Source organism: Montipora capricornis, chromosome 10 (genome assembly GCF_036669925.1).
Source record: "Montipora capricornis isolate CH-2021 chromosome 10, ASM3666992v2, whole genome shotgun sequence".
NCBI lineage: Eukaryota > Metazoa > Cnidaria > Anthozoa > Scleractinia > Acroporidae > Montipora > Montipora capricornis.
The window spans coordinates 7,554,680-7,571,781 of NC_090892.1; the positions used below are offsets into that span (position 1 = coordinate 7,554,680).

Consider the following 17,102-nt stretch of genomic DNA (forward strand, 5'->3'; position numbering starts at 1 on the left):
ACTTCCAGAACTTTTTTTTTGTTTCGTTCTTTGCACTGCAGCATTGGGTTTGTAGGAGGAGGATGACGATGATGATGATAATGATAATGATAATGATAATGATGAAGAGGAGGAGAAGGAAGAGGAGTAGGAGGATGAGATGATGACGGTAATGATGATGATGATGAAGTTGATGGCATGCAGCTATTTAACAATTATCCTACAAAATCGCGCGGAATATCGCTTGATACTTAGCCGACAAGGCCGTTGACCGAGTTGGCTAAAATCAGGCGATATGCCGCAAGATTGAGCAGGATAATTGTTTTATTATTCAACACGTTAATGGCAAAGCACAATTTTCTACGTTTATTGAAAAAAAAAAAAAGCTGTAGAAACTACCGTTTTTCTCCCCGACACACAAAATTACGTATATCGCAGGATATCTGTTGAGTACGCACGAGGAATGTTTAGCGCACTATGACCATATTTATTTTGGACATTGTCACAATACGCTGAATGATAATGATGATGATGACACCAAAGCGGAGAAAAAAATGTTAGTAATGAGAGGCACGTTCAATTTGGATGCGCGCGCACAGAAGTCCATAAGCTTAAAGCGATTTGAAAGCGGCCCACCAGTTTACGACATCAACAATTTTTACTTGGTTGTTGTCATTAGGACCAATCTGATTGGCCATTATTTGGCGCGACCTGTATTCTAGATTTAGATGATACCGTAAACCCATAGGTTGCCAATAAGCTCCTCTTGGGTCAAATTTCGACCAATAATGCGCTGTCAGGTTTTGAGGATGTGCCATTAAAAGCAAAATCAGTGAAAACAAACATATTCGGCTGAACATGCGACTGAAGGTCCCATTGGCCAGCTGGGAGATAATTATTAGGTAGATGATCCATTCTACATATTTTTGCGCTCGGGCACCTGGCCTTTGTACAAAAGCGAGGCTGGAGCTGTTATGCATTGGAAATATAATTATCATGGGAACGGTGAGATCAACACGTCGAAGCAGAGGTTGAAGCGAGGCTAACTCTAGCCTCGAGACCAACAAGCGATCAATCAGCTGGCCAGTTGGCAAAGCACATTATCGAAAGTTGTGGCCTATATATATTTCATGCTGCAAAGACGAAAAAGAAATCAAACAAAATTAAATCTTTTTTATTGAAGGAGCGACAGAAGGTAACTTTAAAAAATGTTGTTAATTGCAAAATCTACCATAACGGTCCCAGGCAAGGCATTTTGATTATAAGCCAGAACTCTATGAAAGTCAGTTCTCGATGAAGTTGATAGAGATTTCAAAAAGGATTAAGCTGGATCCATTGTTGAATTAGGTCAAGAAAAGAAGAAACAAAATGTATCTATCTCAAGAAACTCACCAGAGGTTAGAAGATGCGAGAGTTTTGATTATAGATTTCCACTGCATGGTAAAAAAAAATAAGATGATCGTTGACAGTTTCCATCTCTGTTAGCCATTTTACAAGAATCAGTGAGTTATGAAAAAGACTAAAATTTTGCTAAATTCGGACAAAATACAGTTGTGCACGTTTAGATCCAGGTATTTAAACGTGCATTGCCGGAGACGACGCCCTTCACACTGTTTCATGCTCATAGCAAGAATTCCAAACAACCACCACTATATGACACTGGTGAGGTAGTAGAGTCGTCAGACCCCAATCTTTCTGTTGAGTCGTCTTCAGAGCCGCAAGTGTGAATTACGTCATACATGTAAGCTGAGCAATCCCATCATGTATATAAATACAGTGAGGAGTTCAGTTCTCAGTCGGCCCCAGTTCTCGGCCACTTTTTGTTCAACGTTTACTTTTCGCGCCACAAATGAATCTGAATAAAAAGAAATTGCTTCCAAAGGTAGCTTGATTCCTTGTCTTTCGTCCTGCCAAGTTTTGAGTTTACAGCTACTATATACTGTGAGCACGTCGAGGTGACGTGAAGGTAGGTGAATTTGGTTTCCCCAAAAACGTGTTTGTTTACGGCTACTCGAATCACATGGTCTAATTTAATTATATTTTATCCGTATAGAAGGCCCAAATGGGCCAATTCTTGGCATAAAGAACGTAGAGTGATAAAGCTATCTGTTAAATATAAACTTTTGCCGACCTGTTTTATTCTTTGACCTAAATTCATTCCTGAATATTTCCTTAGTACTTTTGCGTATTTGCCTATTCTCGGCCACCCTGGTCAACGTTGACAACACTAAAAAGCGCTCAAAGTTTTGTATAGAGTTTTCATGTCAAATCATTTGTAAAAGTAAGACTGTAGTGGAGTAGAATGTTCTGACAGTGGATATGACTTAAAACTATGAGTTCTGACTTAACGAACCTCGTTTTGAATTTTTTTGAGCCTCGCTTGACTGCATTTAAGAGAAAACTAGGTGTGCAAAAAGCTTCCTTTTCTAAAATGAAACAAAGCTCGTTAAGGATACTTTGCGGTCGAAATATGAAACACAAGCCGTATTAGTGACTTAACAACAAAAATTGGCGATAAAGCGTTGTTTATTCTGAGGAATCAAGCGCACTCTTTTGTGGCCGAGAACTGGGCTCTCTGGGCAAGCCGATAACTGGGCCCACGAACGAAGCCTCCATTTGCGTTATTACTCGGGAGAAAACAGCGTTGAGCAGTAGATAGCTTTACATGTGTAAACTGAATGCTGAAGCTAGTTGTCTGTGAAATTTCAAGTTCTTAAGGCTATTCCAAAGTAAGAAATACAAGTTTACGTTTTTTTGTGGCCGAGAACTGGGCCCCATACTGTATTGAAACCAGGCCCTAACATTGCCATCAAAATTAGCCTGCAATAACTCTCTCTTGCCATTCGGGCCGATTCATCTTAACCTTGCTTACATTAATCTCAATTATTATTTATTAATCTTTATCTTTCTCTGGTGTGGCCGTGACAGGAGATCATCTAGCTGTTCCCTGTTTGTCCTTTGGAAAACAGTACTACCGCAAGTTACCAAAATATAAACACCAAGCAGTCTCATTTATTAATCTTTATCTTGTAAGACATATTAGTCATAATTGTTTGCATTGCAGTAAATTTAATCGTGTTTCTTGTGAAGCACGTGAGATCGGGCTGTAGTCAAATCTTCATCCAAAGCAAATGGCTTTCATATTACAGGATGGCTATGTTTTATTCTATATTAATATCAGAGCTAAAGTACTGTTTTGGATCACGTTATTTTGTATTTGGTTTACCTTGCAGGGGAAAGCAAAGAAACGTACCAAAATGACTCTCAAGCGAGTAGTATTCAAAGCCATTGTGTTAGGTAGTTTGCCTTGTCTAAGCCACTGTTACACGTTGAAACTTTTAGCTGAAACTGGTGTGCAACGGCGCTGCGAAACAAGTTTCAGGAGGCATTGCACCGTGTAACATGGTCGGTTTCGTGAAACTTTTTTGAACTTCCGTTGCGAGACAAGTTTTACGAAAAGTAGAACTGCTTTTCTTCCCAATATAACTTGTTTTTAAGCAAGAGTTAACATCAAAATACAAACAGAAAAGTACACACACAAATTTTATGACGAATGGAAATTTCTTATATAGTTTTTCTAGGCAGTAGTTAAAGTAATGTATCGTAAGTCGAAGTTTTTAAAGTAGTTAATTACTTCAGTAGCGTTGAGTAGTGTCTCTGTTAAAGGCCCACTTTCAATCGACAGGCTTTTCGACCGTTTCTTTTTGTTATGGAAATTCGCGTTCCTAATAGTAGCGAAGCGATCTAATTGGATGAATTTCAGCTTCAGCGGGATTTTCATACGTGAAACTTGTTCCGCTGCACGCAATGCCTGTCGGTTAAGGTGGGCCTTTAAAAGTAGTGTTTTAGGTGTTGTTGGTATGAAGGTTACTTTTTGTGCCGTACGTCTGTATGTACTGTTATACTGTGCGTAAATAAAATTTATTATGTGAAAAAAAAACTGCTTTCTACTTCTGCAACGATCGCAGCAATCGCAGTGGTGCGATCGTTGCAGAAGTAGAAAGCGCAACACTACTTCGTGAAACTGGTCTCGCTCGGTCTTATTACTACGCTGCGTAAGCCAATCACAAACCGGCCAAGGCCATGTAAACAACATTTCGAGACTAGTTTCAGCGTTCCCGAACGAGTTTCTTCAACCTTTTATGTTACACAGTGCAACGCCTGCTGAAACTTGTTTTGCAACGCCGTTGCACATGTTTCAGCTAAACGTTTCAACGTGTAACAGCGGCTTTAGTGATAATCTCCTCGTCGTCTGTGTCGTTAAAGCTCTCTATCATATCAAATAAGTCGACCAGCATTCAATAAAATAGAAAAAAAGTTATTTAAAAGCCTAGTTCGATTTTTGCAAAAGAAAATCTTCATAATTTTCTCTTGCGAATCAATACCTTCTAGTGATAGCATTTAATACTGGTTGGTTTTATTTGTAATCTATATATATTGTTTGGAGGGGTGTTAATAGAAACTGGAAAAAATTATTTTCAAAATTGCATTAATTTAACAAACAGGAAACCGCTTAGCTGTATTTTCAGCATTTACCGTGGGATTCTAATCCTTTTACCCCTGTTTGTGTTCTGATTCCAGTATGGCAAAGAAAAATTGCAGGGGTACGCCGTGGCCACTTCTTGGCTCAGGTGCGCAATAAAAGAATGTTACCTCACTGCAACTTCCAACCGCAAATTTAACATCACCGATGGAAAATTACGAGTATATTCGCTCCACAAAAAGATATCTTGGCGTTATCAATTTTTTTAAAAAGTTATCTTGATGTCAAAAATTGAAGGTCAAATAGACAGAACTGAAACAACCATACATTTTTTTTGATAAATTCAAAATAATGAACAGGCAAAATCATGTTTCCCTACAACTCCAGTGCGAGTCATCCTATCAAGCGTCGAGCAATGTGAATACAACGGTTCACAGGATAATGCAATTGTAATGCCCATGTTTTCTGTCGTCGTCCAAGTGATTCGACACAATGCTATTCAAGAACTGCTGTACATCCATGTTACCTTCCTTTTCGGCAATACCCATTGCTGTGTCTCCATCGTGCGTGCGCTTTACAACCATCTCTACACCTTGCTTGAGAAGGGCATCGACGACTGCCACCGTACCATTTTTGGCGGAATAATGCAGGGCGTTCCATCCATTCTTATCGACAGCTTGTGTGTCAACTCCATGTGTTAGTAAGAAGTTGACGAGCTCTGGGTGACTGTAGCGGGAGGCGATGTGTAGGGGAACTGAACCGTCTCCCGCCTGGCAGTTTAAAGGCATGCCAAGCCTTTTCAACTGATCAATGACTTTCTCATGGCCACCTCTGCAAGCATAATGAAGGGTATTCCATCCATCGTTATCGCTCTCGTAAATGTTCCCACCATGTTGTACCAGAAAATCAATAATGTCAATGTGTCCTTTCAACGCAGCACAGTGCATAGCTGTGATGCCTTTTTGAGTCTTCTGGTTTGGTTCAATTCCGTTCTCTAGAAGGATTTCTACCACTTCGACGTGACCCCCAAGGCTCGCCAAATGTAACACCTTCCATTCCTCATTGTCAGCAGCATCTCGACTAGCCCCACGTGACAAAAGAGGAACTATTGCTTCCTTCTCCCCTCCTTTAGCCGCTAAGAGCAAAGGAGTTGAATCGTCGCTCGTTAGACAGTCGACCTCAACACCTAGCTCCAGGAACAGCTCAAGAATGGCCACGTGGCCATGAAAGCTTGCAACGTGTAGAGCATTCCACCCATTGTTGTCACGGATGTGTTCATCAGCACCCTTAGAAAGAAGCAACCTTACTGCCTCCGGGTGGTCGTGTATCGTGGCAATGTGGAGAGAGGTTCGTCCATCCATTGTCTTCTCATTAGGATCCAAGCCGAGCTCTAGTATTGTCTCTACAGCGATGACATGTCCATTTTGAGAAGCAAAGTGCAAGACGTTCCAACCTTGATCGTCAGTCGCTTTGAGATCACCTCCTTTTGAGACAAGAAGGTTTAAAGCACTTGCGTGTCCATTGAAAGCTGCCGAATGAAGTGGCACTAGGCCTTTGTCTGCTTGGACATTTGGCTGCATTCCATAGTTAAGTAATGATGCGATCACGTCTGCATGTCCACCCTGGCTTGCAAAATGAAGCACCGCCATGCCTTCTTTGTCTACAGTATTTAGGTCTCCGCCCTTAGAAAGCAAATACTCGATACATTGTTTATTGCCGCGAAGAGCTGCGATGCCAATTGGGGTTAAACCAGAGGACGTTCCAGCATTTGGGTCTATTCCTTTGTTAAACAATGCTTCCACAACCGGCAGATTGCCACCTTTACAAGCGTGGTGTAAAGCAGTCCATCCTTTATTGTCCTGAGCTAGGAGATCCGCATTCTGTGATAAAAGAAAATCCAAGACATCTGGATGGCCATGTCGAGCTGCAATGTGCAGCGGAGTGATCCCTAAAACTGACTTCGCATTAAGATCGATTCCTTGATTAATAATTGACTCCATGACTTGGGAAGACAAGCGACCACCTTGACTAGCGTAATGAAGCACTGTCCAACAATCCTTATCCGTGCCATTTAGGTCTGCACCCTTTCTCGTTAGGTACTTCACTACTTCAGATTGCCCATAACGGGCTGCAATGTGAAGAGGGATCGTACCGTGGGTTGTGCGAACATTTACATCAACTCCCGCCTTAATGAGCGCCCTGATGACTGATACATGGCCTCCCAGGCTTGCAAAATGCAGGGCGGTCCAACCAAACGCATCAAACGATTTTGGATCTGCTCCCTTAGAAATTAAAAATTCTACCACGTCCCGGTGTCCGTGGCAACTGGCAATCATTAAGGGAGTACAACCACCATTTATTCTTGTGTCTGCTTCCATTCCGTTCTTGAGAAGTGTTTCCACTACCTCAACATGACCATTTTGGCACGCCGAATGAAGAGCATTCCAGCCGTCATTGTCGACGACCTCGACGTCAGCACCACAAGATATAAGGAAATTAACAGCCTTCGAATGCCCATTCCTCGCAGCCGTGTGAACTGGTGTAGGGCCCTTCTTAAGTGGCACGTTGGATTTAACGCCGTGTTTTAGGAGAACCTCTATTACAGGAACATGGCCACCTCTACTTGCAAGAAACATCGCATTTCTGCCATTTCCATCGGCGACGTTTCCGTTGCACCCGAAAGTCAGCAAAAGGTCCACAGCTTTCTCGTGACCGTTCGAAGCAGCAAGATGCAGTGGGGTGGCTCCAGTGTTGGTTTTTACGTCAGGGTCAGTCCCGTGGACCAATAAAAGTTGCATAACTGTCACATGCCCACCAGAGCTAGCCCAGTGTAGAGCTGTCCATCCTTTTTCGTCCACACATTTGGCATTAGCTCCCAGGGAGAGAAGGTACCTGACAGTGTCTGGGTTTCCATACCGCGCAGCTATGTGAATGAGAGCCATTCCATGCGCTTTTGCATTAGCACCGACCTTTTTTATTGCTAGGCGCTCAACTGTCCGCACATCGCCATGCTTGCATGCATTCCACAATTTTGACAAGGTTCTTTTGTTTGCATGGACTACTCCTCCATCATGGCAGCCTGTCACCATTCTTCAGTGACATTGCATGATTCCCGGTGCCGTCTTTGTACCTGCAAAGGCAAAAAGACTTGTAATGCCGCTTTACCAGTAACATTTCTCATAACTCTCAGTGAAATTGCATTGGGATATTTTAGATTAACTTTGTGATGCAAGTAGTTTTCAAAACAAACCGTAGCACTTTTTTAAGAACTTCCAATCAAATTTTACTGAACTCAATTGTTTCAGTTGTATTAATTTGAAATACTTTGGGAGTAATTCTGGACAATCCGTGAGGCTGGGTTTAATAGAAGTCCCTAAGATAAACTGCAGGAGTGAAGCAGTGGTTTCTGTTTGGCGTGAACACTGCAGTTTAAAATTAAGAGATAACGAAATAATTATAACATTCTAAGACAATCCATCTTCTCAAACGAAATAAGAATTAACTTTGATTGTGTAGGCATGCAACTGTCGATTTGAATTCCCTCTTTTCTGTTTGAATGTAATTTATTTAATTACGGGATATTCTGTTTTTTGTTCAACGAACATTATTTCACTTCCATCCACGTACCTGCTTATTATCTAGGCATGTTAGTGGAGCGGTCAGAAAATATATTTTACGATATTGATGATGATTGCGTGCAGGCTTAAGATTTGTACATATGTTCATTAAAATGCACCCTACAGTGAATTAAATTAAATTTTGTTATTTTGGCCGCGAAGAAAAGAATATATACACCTTCTTTTGGCCAGGATTTGTTCCGGGTGGCTGGTAACATGGCTCGTATCAAATTGACCCGAAAAGTCAGGAGAATCAAAATAACATGGCCAGAGAACGATAGGGATGTTCTCGTTAGCAATTCGTACAGTTCAATTTAATTTTGCAACAATGACAAAATCAAGATTAAAATTATATTAGTTTTCAAATAACGGTTATAGATTTACGTGCGTTCTCAAATGATTTTGATGATAAAGAGACGGAGGAAGTCGAAAATACTATAATATTGAAGAAAAAGACACACACACTTCGTAATGCTTTTTAGACAAAGAATTAAGACAAACAGGGCGTTCTGTGCAGATTCAAGTACAAAGATAATCTTACTTTTCTCAAGCTTGGTTAATCAAAGAGAAATGAAGCCTTAATAACGACACAAACGTCACTCACTGAAGAATGGATAAATTAACCATGAAGAACAATTTTAAGCCAATATTACACAGTCGTGAAAATGCGAAAAACAGCTATACAGGCGTTAGTTAGGTACCTTATTCAATCTTCAAGCCATTTTGTTTCTTTTCTGTAAGAGGTATACGTAACTCTAGATTTCCCAAACAGTAATTAAAATTACTCCTTTACAAATGACGAATGTCATGATTGAATTAACCAATGAAAAATAAATATATTCAAAGGTCGTACTTTAGAAACGATTCTACTGCGGTAAAATGACTCAAAAACTAAAGCGAACTACTCTAGCTTTAATGGAGAAAGACTCTCATAACAATACTCGCAGAGGTTTAGAACAATATAGAGTTGCAACGACCAATTAATAGCAAGAATCAAATAGCGTAAATTGCATCGGCAAGATAACAAAAAAAATCGCTGGCGTTCGACATTTTTAATGTAGGGTCAAAAGTCCTTTTTTGATGCGATAACTATGTTTTTTTTTTCTTAACTCTTCTTATCTTGCCGTCTTGCCAAGGTAAAAGTGAAATTCATTCACAGATGCACAGATGATACTAAGTTGAAACTGAGAAAAACTAACTATATACTGCCCTATAACAATTTTCATTGAGATTTGACGCCATATCTCGATCAATAGTAAATGAGTTTTTTCCCCTATCGCGCTTCATTTTGATCCAATCGCTCGGTGCTAATGTGTGCTGTCAAGCCAAATCCAAGAGTAATAATTTATGCAAACAAGAATCAATCAAAATGGCAGGTCTTCGCTTTTATTTACACTAAATTCCTTGCATGCGATCTGTGGTCATATTATAACACTTCGCCAACAATGGCGGATTTTTAGTTACTCGCTACCGTGGATATGCTATAACAATTTGTATTTAAAAACAAGCCGTTTAGTATGAATGGCCTGACAGAAAACTGACAAAAAGTACCCTTTCAAAGATAGAAGTAAAATTTCTAGGTTAAATTAATAACTATGTGGGATGCATTTCAAATTCAGTTCCGCCAAATTTCGAGAATGTTAACCAACACTCGATTCGTACCTAGTCGCCTTGCATAAGTTGAGCAATAAATCTTGAATTACTGGAGAGTTCTTCTGATTTTTTAAATGAAAATTTGACTCATCCAGAATGTGTTCATTGATTTACCCTTGCGTTCTCAAACGCTGACAACAAGGGAGCTGTCATGACATGAATCTAAGTCTTGAAAAAAAAACACCGTCACAGAAAACAAAAATAACGTTGACTCCAACAAGAATGACTTTATGGTAAAACTGAGTGTCATGAAAACCTCACTGCATACCTTTTCATTGAATGAAACTATCGCCTGGCTGCTCAGAAGAACTACCAGTATTTCAAAGTCCCTGCGAAGACACGCAAGATGCAGAATTACCAAAATATAAACAAAAAGTTGCACACAGCGGGAAAGCGAGGATAGCCTACTAACCGCCTTAAAGTAACGAAAACCCTTTGTGCAAAACATGAGAGACGGCGCTGAAAAGCTTTTCCGAGATCCTCAAGGCGCGAAAATGTTTTGCACGTTGAGGATTTTGAGGATTCCCACCTGAAGCCGAGCAACCCATTTGATTTCCAAATGGAGCATTTCTGATGGTTTTCGATTTGAATGATTTTTACATTAGAATAATACATAATTTATGTTTTTGGGCGCAAACTATCGGTCGTGCAACGCTGTCAACAGTATTTTAGAAGGCAAGTAATTTTCTCGTTGCATGGACGAGGCAGATTTCCTATTTCATCCAATGCAATGTCACCTAAAATATTTGAACTCCTATTCAAGACCTTGCGTCGTTCCTTGGGGTCTAATTACATATTACAATAATTTGTTAATCAAAAGAATATACACGTTTACTTATTAATTCTTTTTCATTTTCACCTTTGAGATATCGCCGCTTATATCTTGAAAGCTCCAACTTTTGACTTTATTTTATTTGTGGACACTTCAAAAAGTTCCAGGAACTAGATCATTTTGTATTGAAAACTTAGTATCTGCATAGCATTGTTCATGCGATGTACGAGATAGGCCGAGATATAATTTATTTATGATAAATGAAACTGAAGTTATATCTTGGAAATATTTTTTCACTGATATTTGCTGTTAATGTGAAATAGCTTTGTTTTATACATTTCATGAGGTAGCCTGCGGAAGAGCCACACGATTATTCCAAGAAGATTCTCGACGCAAACGTTCAAAAACGAGGAATTAAAATTGTAACAGATAAACACAAACTCCTATCTTGGTGGAAGCTGACTGTTAATCGTTTTGCGTTCTGTCAAATAACTGATATTTTTTTCGTTTCTTTCAGTTATGTAGACAATTTATCCAACTCTTCTTGTTATTCTATCATTATTAGACCTTATCTATTTATGGCAGCCGTTTAGCAATATTCCTTGTCTCCGTTTTTAGTCAGGTGCCTTTCGAGCCAAGATACACCGAGGATTAAAACGCCAGACTCTCAATTCTTTACATGTGTAGCATTATTTTAGTTTTAAGTGGTGCCTTTCCTGTCAGGGTACAGCGAGGACAGATGAACTCCTAGCTGAATTTTCTTATAAGCGAAATAAATTTCTCTTCTCCTGACTGGAAAATTACAAACGCAAACTTCATGACAAGGCCTGCCGCTGTCTTTCTTTAACCAATAAAATCGAGGGAAAGTACCAGATCTTTGGATTGAATTATCTAATAGACGTTTCATTGCATATCAATTCAAAAAAATATAACTGACGTTACGTAGTTCCATTCAAATAAAATTATAAGGTATTTCTAGAGAAAATTCATTTTGTGACCTGTTTTTAGAATCTCTTCATACTCGGGGTTGACTTATTCTTTAAAGGAGACTGAACTCTTGCAGACTGATTAAAATAACTGAATCCTTATCTATTTTTGTCGACAAACTTTTCCTTTTGTCGAAAACCCGCTCCCCGTCCACTTTTTCCCTTCCCAGATGAAACTTGCGATTGGTACACAGCGAAATACGATCGTTATGATATCGAATATAAACTTCATTCATTCGGCTATATCGAGTTGGATTTCGGTACCCACATCACTTTTCCAGAAGACTACTTGTTAAAGTTAAACATGGAAAGTTAAACATGGAAGAAGAATTACTTCTCCGAGGTCAAAAATTGAAACAGCAACAAGAAGAAGTACATGTAATGAAATTTACGGTTATTTTACATCTACCTCACCTTGAGCACGATGTTAAAATTGCTGGCGGCCTTCCTCAATGAATGTCAACTCCGTTTGCAACTAAAGGAGAGTTGCCGGTTTTAACGTCACTTGAAACCACAATCCATGTAATTAATGCAAGTTGAAGATATGTGGCGACAGGTGGGCACAAAAACTTATGGTGAACTGATATAATTATGCAGAACTGACGCCTGAATACGAGCCGCTCACGTGGGTCAAATAGAGAACGAATCGGAGTTAAGTGTCGACGGTATCCCATAAAGAAAGAAAACGAAACTCGTGTTACTTAAATTAAAATAGTAAAATTTTTAACTAAAGTAATTGTTGTTCCATCGGGCGGAAATTGTCAAGACAATTTGCTGACGTGTTCTACTTATAACGACATAATCTTTCTTACACGCACGTGATGAAAGCTCAATTACATGTCTCAGAAGGTTGTTTTTCCTGTCAAACCTTGACGGTCTCCTAGGGAACAAGAAAACACGGGGAACAAGGGTGCAGGGGAACGAAGACAAGACATCTTATGGAACAAGGTAACATGAGCCATCTTAGGAACAACATAAAAGAAACATGAGAACAAGGACTCCCCCCCTCCCCCGGGAAGTCCTCAATTTCCTTCCCTGGTTGCGAGGAGCGACGAAGGAAGGCTTTAATAGGAGGCTGCGTTTAAAGTATACTAAAGCACTTTGCTTTACTTTAACTCACACCTAAATCTTTTAACACAAACGAGGAGGGATACCAAATGATATTTTGCATGCAGAATCACGTGAAAGTTATATTCAGCCAAGTTATCGCCTAGATAGGACGAGAGAATGTGAAAAGAAATTTAAATATCAGTTGCCACTTATCAAAAAGCACTGATTCATTTCCAGCCTTCAATTCCCAACAACAGGAGACAGTAGATTTAATGCTGTAGAAAATAAAGCTTTCAATAGTTTTCATTTTCTTTGGGTCTCCCCAGCTTTCCACAGAGAGAGAGAGAGAGAAAAAAAAACAAAACAAAACTGAAACGACTGAGGCGCAGGTGCGTGCTATATTATGGCAGCCGACCAGAAATAATGTATTGAGATAGTTATAAAACTCGACAAGTCCTTTTTTTTTCTCATATTTTTGTCAGTATTTTTGGCCTTCACAGTGCACAAAACGCACCTTTTTTCAATAAGATAACCAACCAAATCTTTCGATTAAATTATGGGTAACTTTGTTGCGTACCAGTGCGAAACGAAAACGAAAGAATGTGGACTATCAAGGTCAATTCAACATCGATTGCAACAACATTATTCTCGCTTTCGAAAGTTTTAAGATTTCAAAGCCAGTCCCTCGATGACTATGATAAAATTTGCTACCGCCTTAAAAAAAACCTGCCCCCAGGTGAAAATTAAACAAAGCTGAGCTCCATTTATTTCAATTATTCGTTCTCCCAATCAAAGTTGAATTATTCCTTTGATAAATTGACACCTAATGATAATTTATCAAGGAAACGATACATTAATTGTTGAGAGAGTCATTTTTAAATGAAATATTAAAGTTGCACTCTGGTCCCTTTCTGTTTAAAATTTCGTAATTTAATTAGCTTTGTGATTCGTACCTGCTACAAATCTAATTTTCTTATAAATTAAACTTTTGAAGCCATCGAAAAAAATCATGCTTTACACCTGAAATGTTCAAAATCACCTGGTGAGACCGAGTAAAATGCATATAAACCGTATTGAACCATGTGGCTAATGATGTCAGATTTTTGCCTTTACAGGAACTAAGTTCAATTTGAATGATTTTTCTTAATTTTCGTACATCTCAACGACATACTTCGCCCAAAGTGTAACATGCGATAACGAGCTATGAGAGCTATGACTACCTCAATCCTCAAAAAATGTCTAAATTTTCGAATCTAACTTTTTGTTGCTTCGCTCGAATAACCAGTTAATACAAACTATGACCGTGGAAGACGAAACTGTGTATGTAACCCTGCAAGAATGAAATATGCGCTTGTTAAGGACACACTAGGCGATAAGTCGCTGCGACACGTTGCGGGCACAAGTCGCCGCAACAATTTGCCTTGTGACACCGTTAATTTTATGAAAATCATTGTTTGTCGCCGCGATCAGTCGCAAGAATTCAAACCAGTTTGAATTCGTTCGACTAATCGCAGCGACAAAATTAGCGAAAGCAGCGTTGTCGCACCATGTGTACACTTCCGGCAACAATTCGCTTATTATTATTATGGCTTATGGGGTTGGTTAGGGACATATTTTCACTGGGGGTGGGTTGGGTGGCTTAACCTTGTAGGGCACTTCGTGTCCTTTTGTTCTGTCCACCTAGTATTGATAATGAATCTGTAAATAAATGTCAAGCAGCTGTCGTGTAACTGACGCGTAACAGCTGCAAGACAAAGCGATAAATGAAAGAATTACGTAGTTAAATGACCAAGATGTGTTATGAGCCTCCTAATTTACAGGGGACGGGATCACGACTAAGAAGAGACGGAGCCGGAAGATAAAGGTACGGGAAGTGGGGGGGTTCTGAACCCCTTGTAACCCCTGCTAACTTACGTTAATTTATGATCGATAGTCGGTCTAATAGCAATATGTAAATGTGAACGCCCTGTTAAATTAGTTCAGTTTTTTTGAGAGGGGGGATGGGACAGTACAAGAAGAAATCCTGAGGAGATTATACAAGCTGCAAAAGTTAGACCATTGTTGAACAATTTCGTTCTATTTCATCAATTAATTTATTATACTTTTAATACTTAAATTAAATTTATTTTTTATTCTCGTTATTTACCAATACCCTGGATATGAATGAATGACCAGAATGACGTACTTTGAAAGCATTGACAGGAAGGCGATAAAGACATTTAGCACTGCAATGGCGAATGAGCAAAAGAGTCAGTTCACTATGTTTATCTGTGAATATATAAAGCTGTCGGTTAATGGGCTTTTCTACCTGCCTCGGCAGTAAAGAGCTCCAAACGCGTTTTATGACCGTTAGGGGGCTCCGTTAATAAGGCCGAAACAGCTGTCCATGGCCTCCGCTACCCGGGAGATATGACTGTGCGCATGCGTAAGGCTCTCCAGGCTCTGGGATTGGTCTTCGTTCGGTTCTTGCCTCGGTTTCCAATTTAGAAAAAAAATCCCGGTGGGTAGAGATTTCGGCAGGAAATCTGGGTATCAGCTTTAGTTTTACATTTACGCAGTCACTATTTCATGTGAAGATCTCCAATGCAGTGTTGACTGATTGATGTAATAAATATAAGCAAAGAACGTGCACATTTGTTTCTCACGTTAATTCATTTCTCTACGCCCGTACCTAACCCATATCCGTGATATCCTTGTTTCAAGGCTTTAGTTAATTTTATTTTTTGAATTCCTTTGCCGGGAAAAGCTTATCACATACGGGCACGCGAGCTTTGACTTAAATAAATGTACCAAACAAATAAGTACGTATGCTAGATCGATGTGGAAGAAGGTGACATTACTGTCAAACACTTAATTAGAAGCCCACGACAAGAGAAACAACGACGTCGGCACTGAGAAATGACCCATTTCTGACAGCAAGGCTTCTCTCCGGCAGGAACACCTTTAATGCGCAAGCTCTGGAACCAGAAGCTGATGACCTTGAAGCTTTTAACTCTGGTTCAGAGCTGGGGTTTTTTCAGTTTAAAAATTTTCTTAGTTTTTAAGGGTTAAGGCATCCTTTTCTGAAAGCTGGAGTCATACCAAGATTGTCAACTGTGGCGTAAATCAAAATTTCTCAGCAGAACTTGGCCCTTGCTCAACACAGTTTATTCACAACATTTGCATACTCTCAGATGCCATTGATGTCCCAAAGGCCCACAGCAACCATGGTGACCACAGTGCCTTTTTCGTCCCTGAGGACAGGAGTAAAAATGCCAGTGCTACTAATTCAACAAGAGGTAACAAAGAAATGGTCATCAGGAAAGGGTCTCTGATTACAGTAATTCTACAGCTACCTTTTGCCTCCTGTTACAATGTGGCGACGTCAACCCAAATCCTGGCCAGGAAACCAGTAGGCCTAGGCCTTCAACGAGAGGCAGAAAGCAAACTGCTCCCCGATATAGTCAGTGTGAGAAACTGGTAGCAAAGAATCATAAATGCTGTTATTGCACCACGTGTTTTGAATTCACGCATGTTAAATGCACCCAAGTAATATTTTATAAATCTGAAGCACGTCTCGTCCACAAACCCTAAACAGTGGATCTGCCGCAAATGTATTGGGAGTGTACCATCTTTCTATGCATACGATATCTCTGTCTCGGATGACGAATGTCTGATCAACTCTAGTAACGAAATCATTGATGATGATATCCATTTACAAGCTTTGTCTGGAAATGAAAAACAACACAAGATAATGCATATAAAGCGTTAAATACCATGGAAACCTATAGGTTTTGATATCTCTTAACCAACGGTTAGCGCTAACCAGGCCTCAAGCAAACGGCCTCTGGAAGCCAAACGAATTTCTCAGACTGGATACAGACTTTTGAGGATCTGCAAAGTACAAACGTAGCCTCGTGAGACGGTATACTACTCTTAACTGGGGATATTAACCTGGACATGTTCCGCCCTGAAATGTCTCAGGTGAAGCGTTACAATGAATTGTTAGACTCGTTCAGTCTCAAGCAGATGGTCACTAAGGCAACACGAATAACAAAGACTAGTAAAACCTTGATTGATCACATAATTACTAACACGCCGAAACGCATTACTTACACTGAAGTACTTCCATGTCCACTGGTAACCGACCATGACGCCCCGTATGTTTGCGTGAATCCGCGGATTACACGTTATGCACCTAGACACAAGCTCATCAGGAACGAAAAACGATTTTCTGAAACGGCTTTTATTGACGACTTTGTTGTTCTGCCATTTGCAATCGTGTATGCTTTCGACGACCCTAATGACAAGATCGGGAAAAAATAACAACACTGAGTTTCCACTGCCTTTCTCACATACCTCATTCTTTTGATTTATTGAAAAAACAAGAAGAAAAGGTATGGTGGATGCTAGAAAGAGATAAACTGGTGAAATTCAAACAAAGCCTACAAAAGGTTTGACAGCAGCTATTGTTCCTCCTTTTGTAAAAATGGCCCCCTATTATTTTTTTCTGTCAACACCTTTCTGATGAGAAAACAAAAGGCATATATGTATCATATATATACTTTGAAATTGCAACGTTT

The 17,102-nt window shown here is 39.7% G+C and overlaps 2 protein-coding genes and 1 long non-coding RNA gene across 5 annotated transcripts in view; 1 reads left to right on the forward strand and 2 right to left on the reverse strand.

The window, feature by feature from the left end:
• The window catches only part of LOC138022335 (uncharacterized), a 230,625-nt gene that overhangs the window by 74,191 nt on the left and 139,332 nt on the right, over positions 1-17,102 (reverse strand). The window lies entirely within an intron of this gene.
• Positions 1,226-12,032, reverse strand: LOC138019910 (serine/threonine-protein phosphatase 6 regulatory ankyrin repeat subunit B-like). 3 transcript variants are annotated; one of them, XM_068866873.1, is made up of 3 exons: positions 11,905-12,031; positions 10,001-10,061; positions 1,226-7,592 (listed from the first exon to the last, which is right to left on the reverse strand). In XM_068866873.1, the coding sequence occupies exon 3, from the start codon at positions 7,549-7,551 to the stop codon at positions 4,894-4,896; it is 2,658 nt and encodes an 885-aa protein (XP_068722974.1). In that variant the 5' UTR covers positions 7,552-7,592; positions 10,001-10,061; positions 11,905-12,031; the 3' UTR covers positions 1,226-4,893. The 3 variants fall into 3 exon arrangements, with proteins under 3 accessions (XP_068722974.1, XP_068722973.1, XP_068722975.1); XM_068866872.1 differs by lacking the exon at positions 11,905-12,031 and adding an exon at positions 10,145-10,299; XM_068866874.1 differs by lacking the exon at positions 10,001-10,061 and having other exon boundaries at positions 11,905-12,032.
• The window catches only part of LOC138022341 (uncharacterized), a 22,848-nt gene continuing 18,124 nt past the window's right edge, over positions 12,379-17,102 (forward strand). The window contains exons 1-2 of the long non-coding RNA XR_011126562.1: positions 12,379-12,438; positions 14,361-14,404. This is a non-coding gene — a long non-coding RNA (uncharacterized lncRNA). The remainder of the gene's footprint in view (positions 12,439-14,360; positions 14,405-17,102) is intronic.

What these genes read in the sequence shown, in the direction of transcription:
- LOC138019910 (XM_068866874.1), bottom strand. Translation starts at nt 7,551, where the DNA reads ATGGTGACAGGCTGCCATGATGGAGGAGTAGTCCATGCAAACAAAAGA.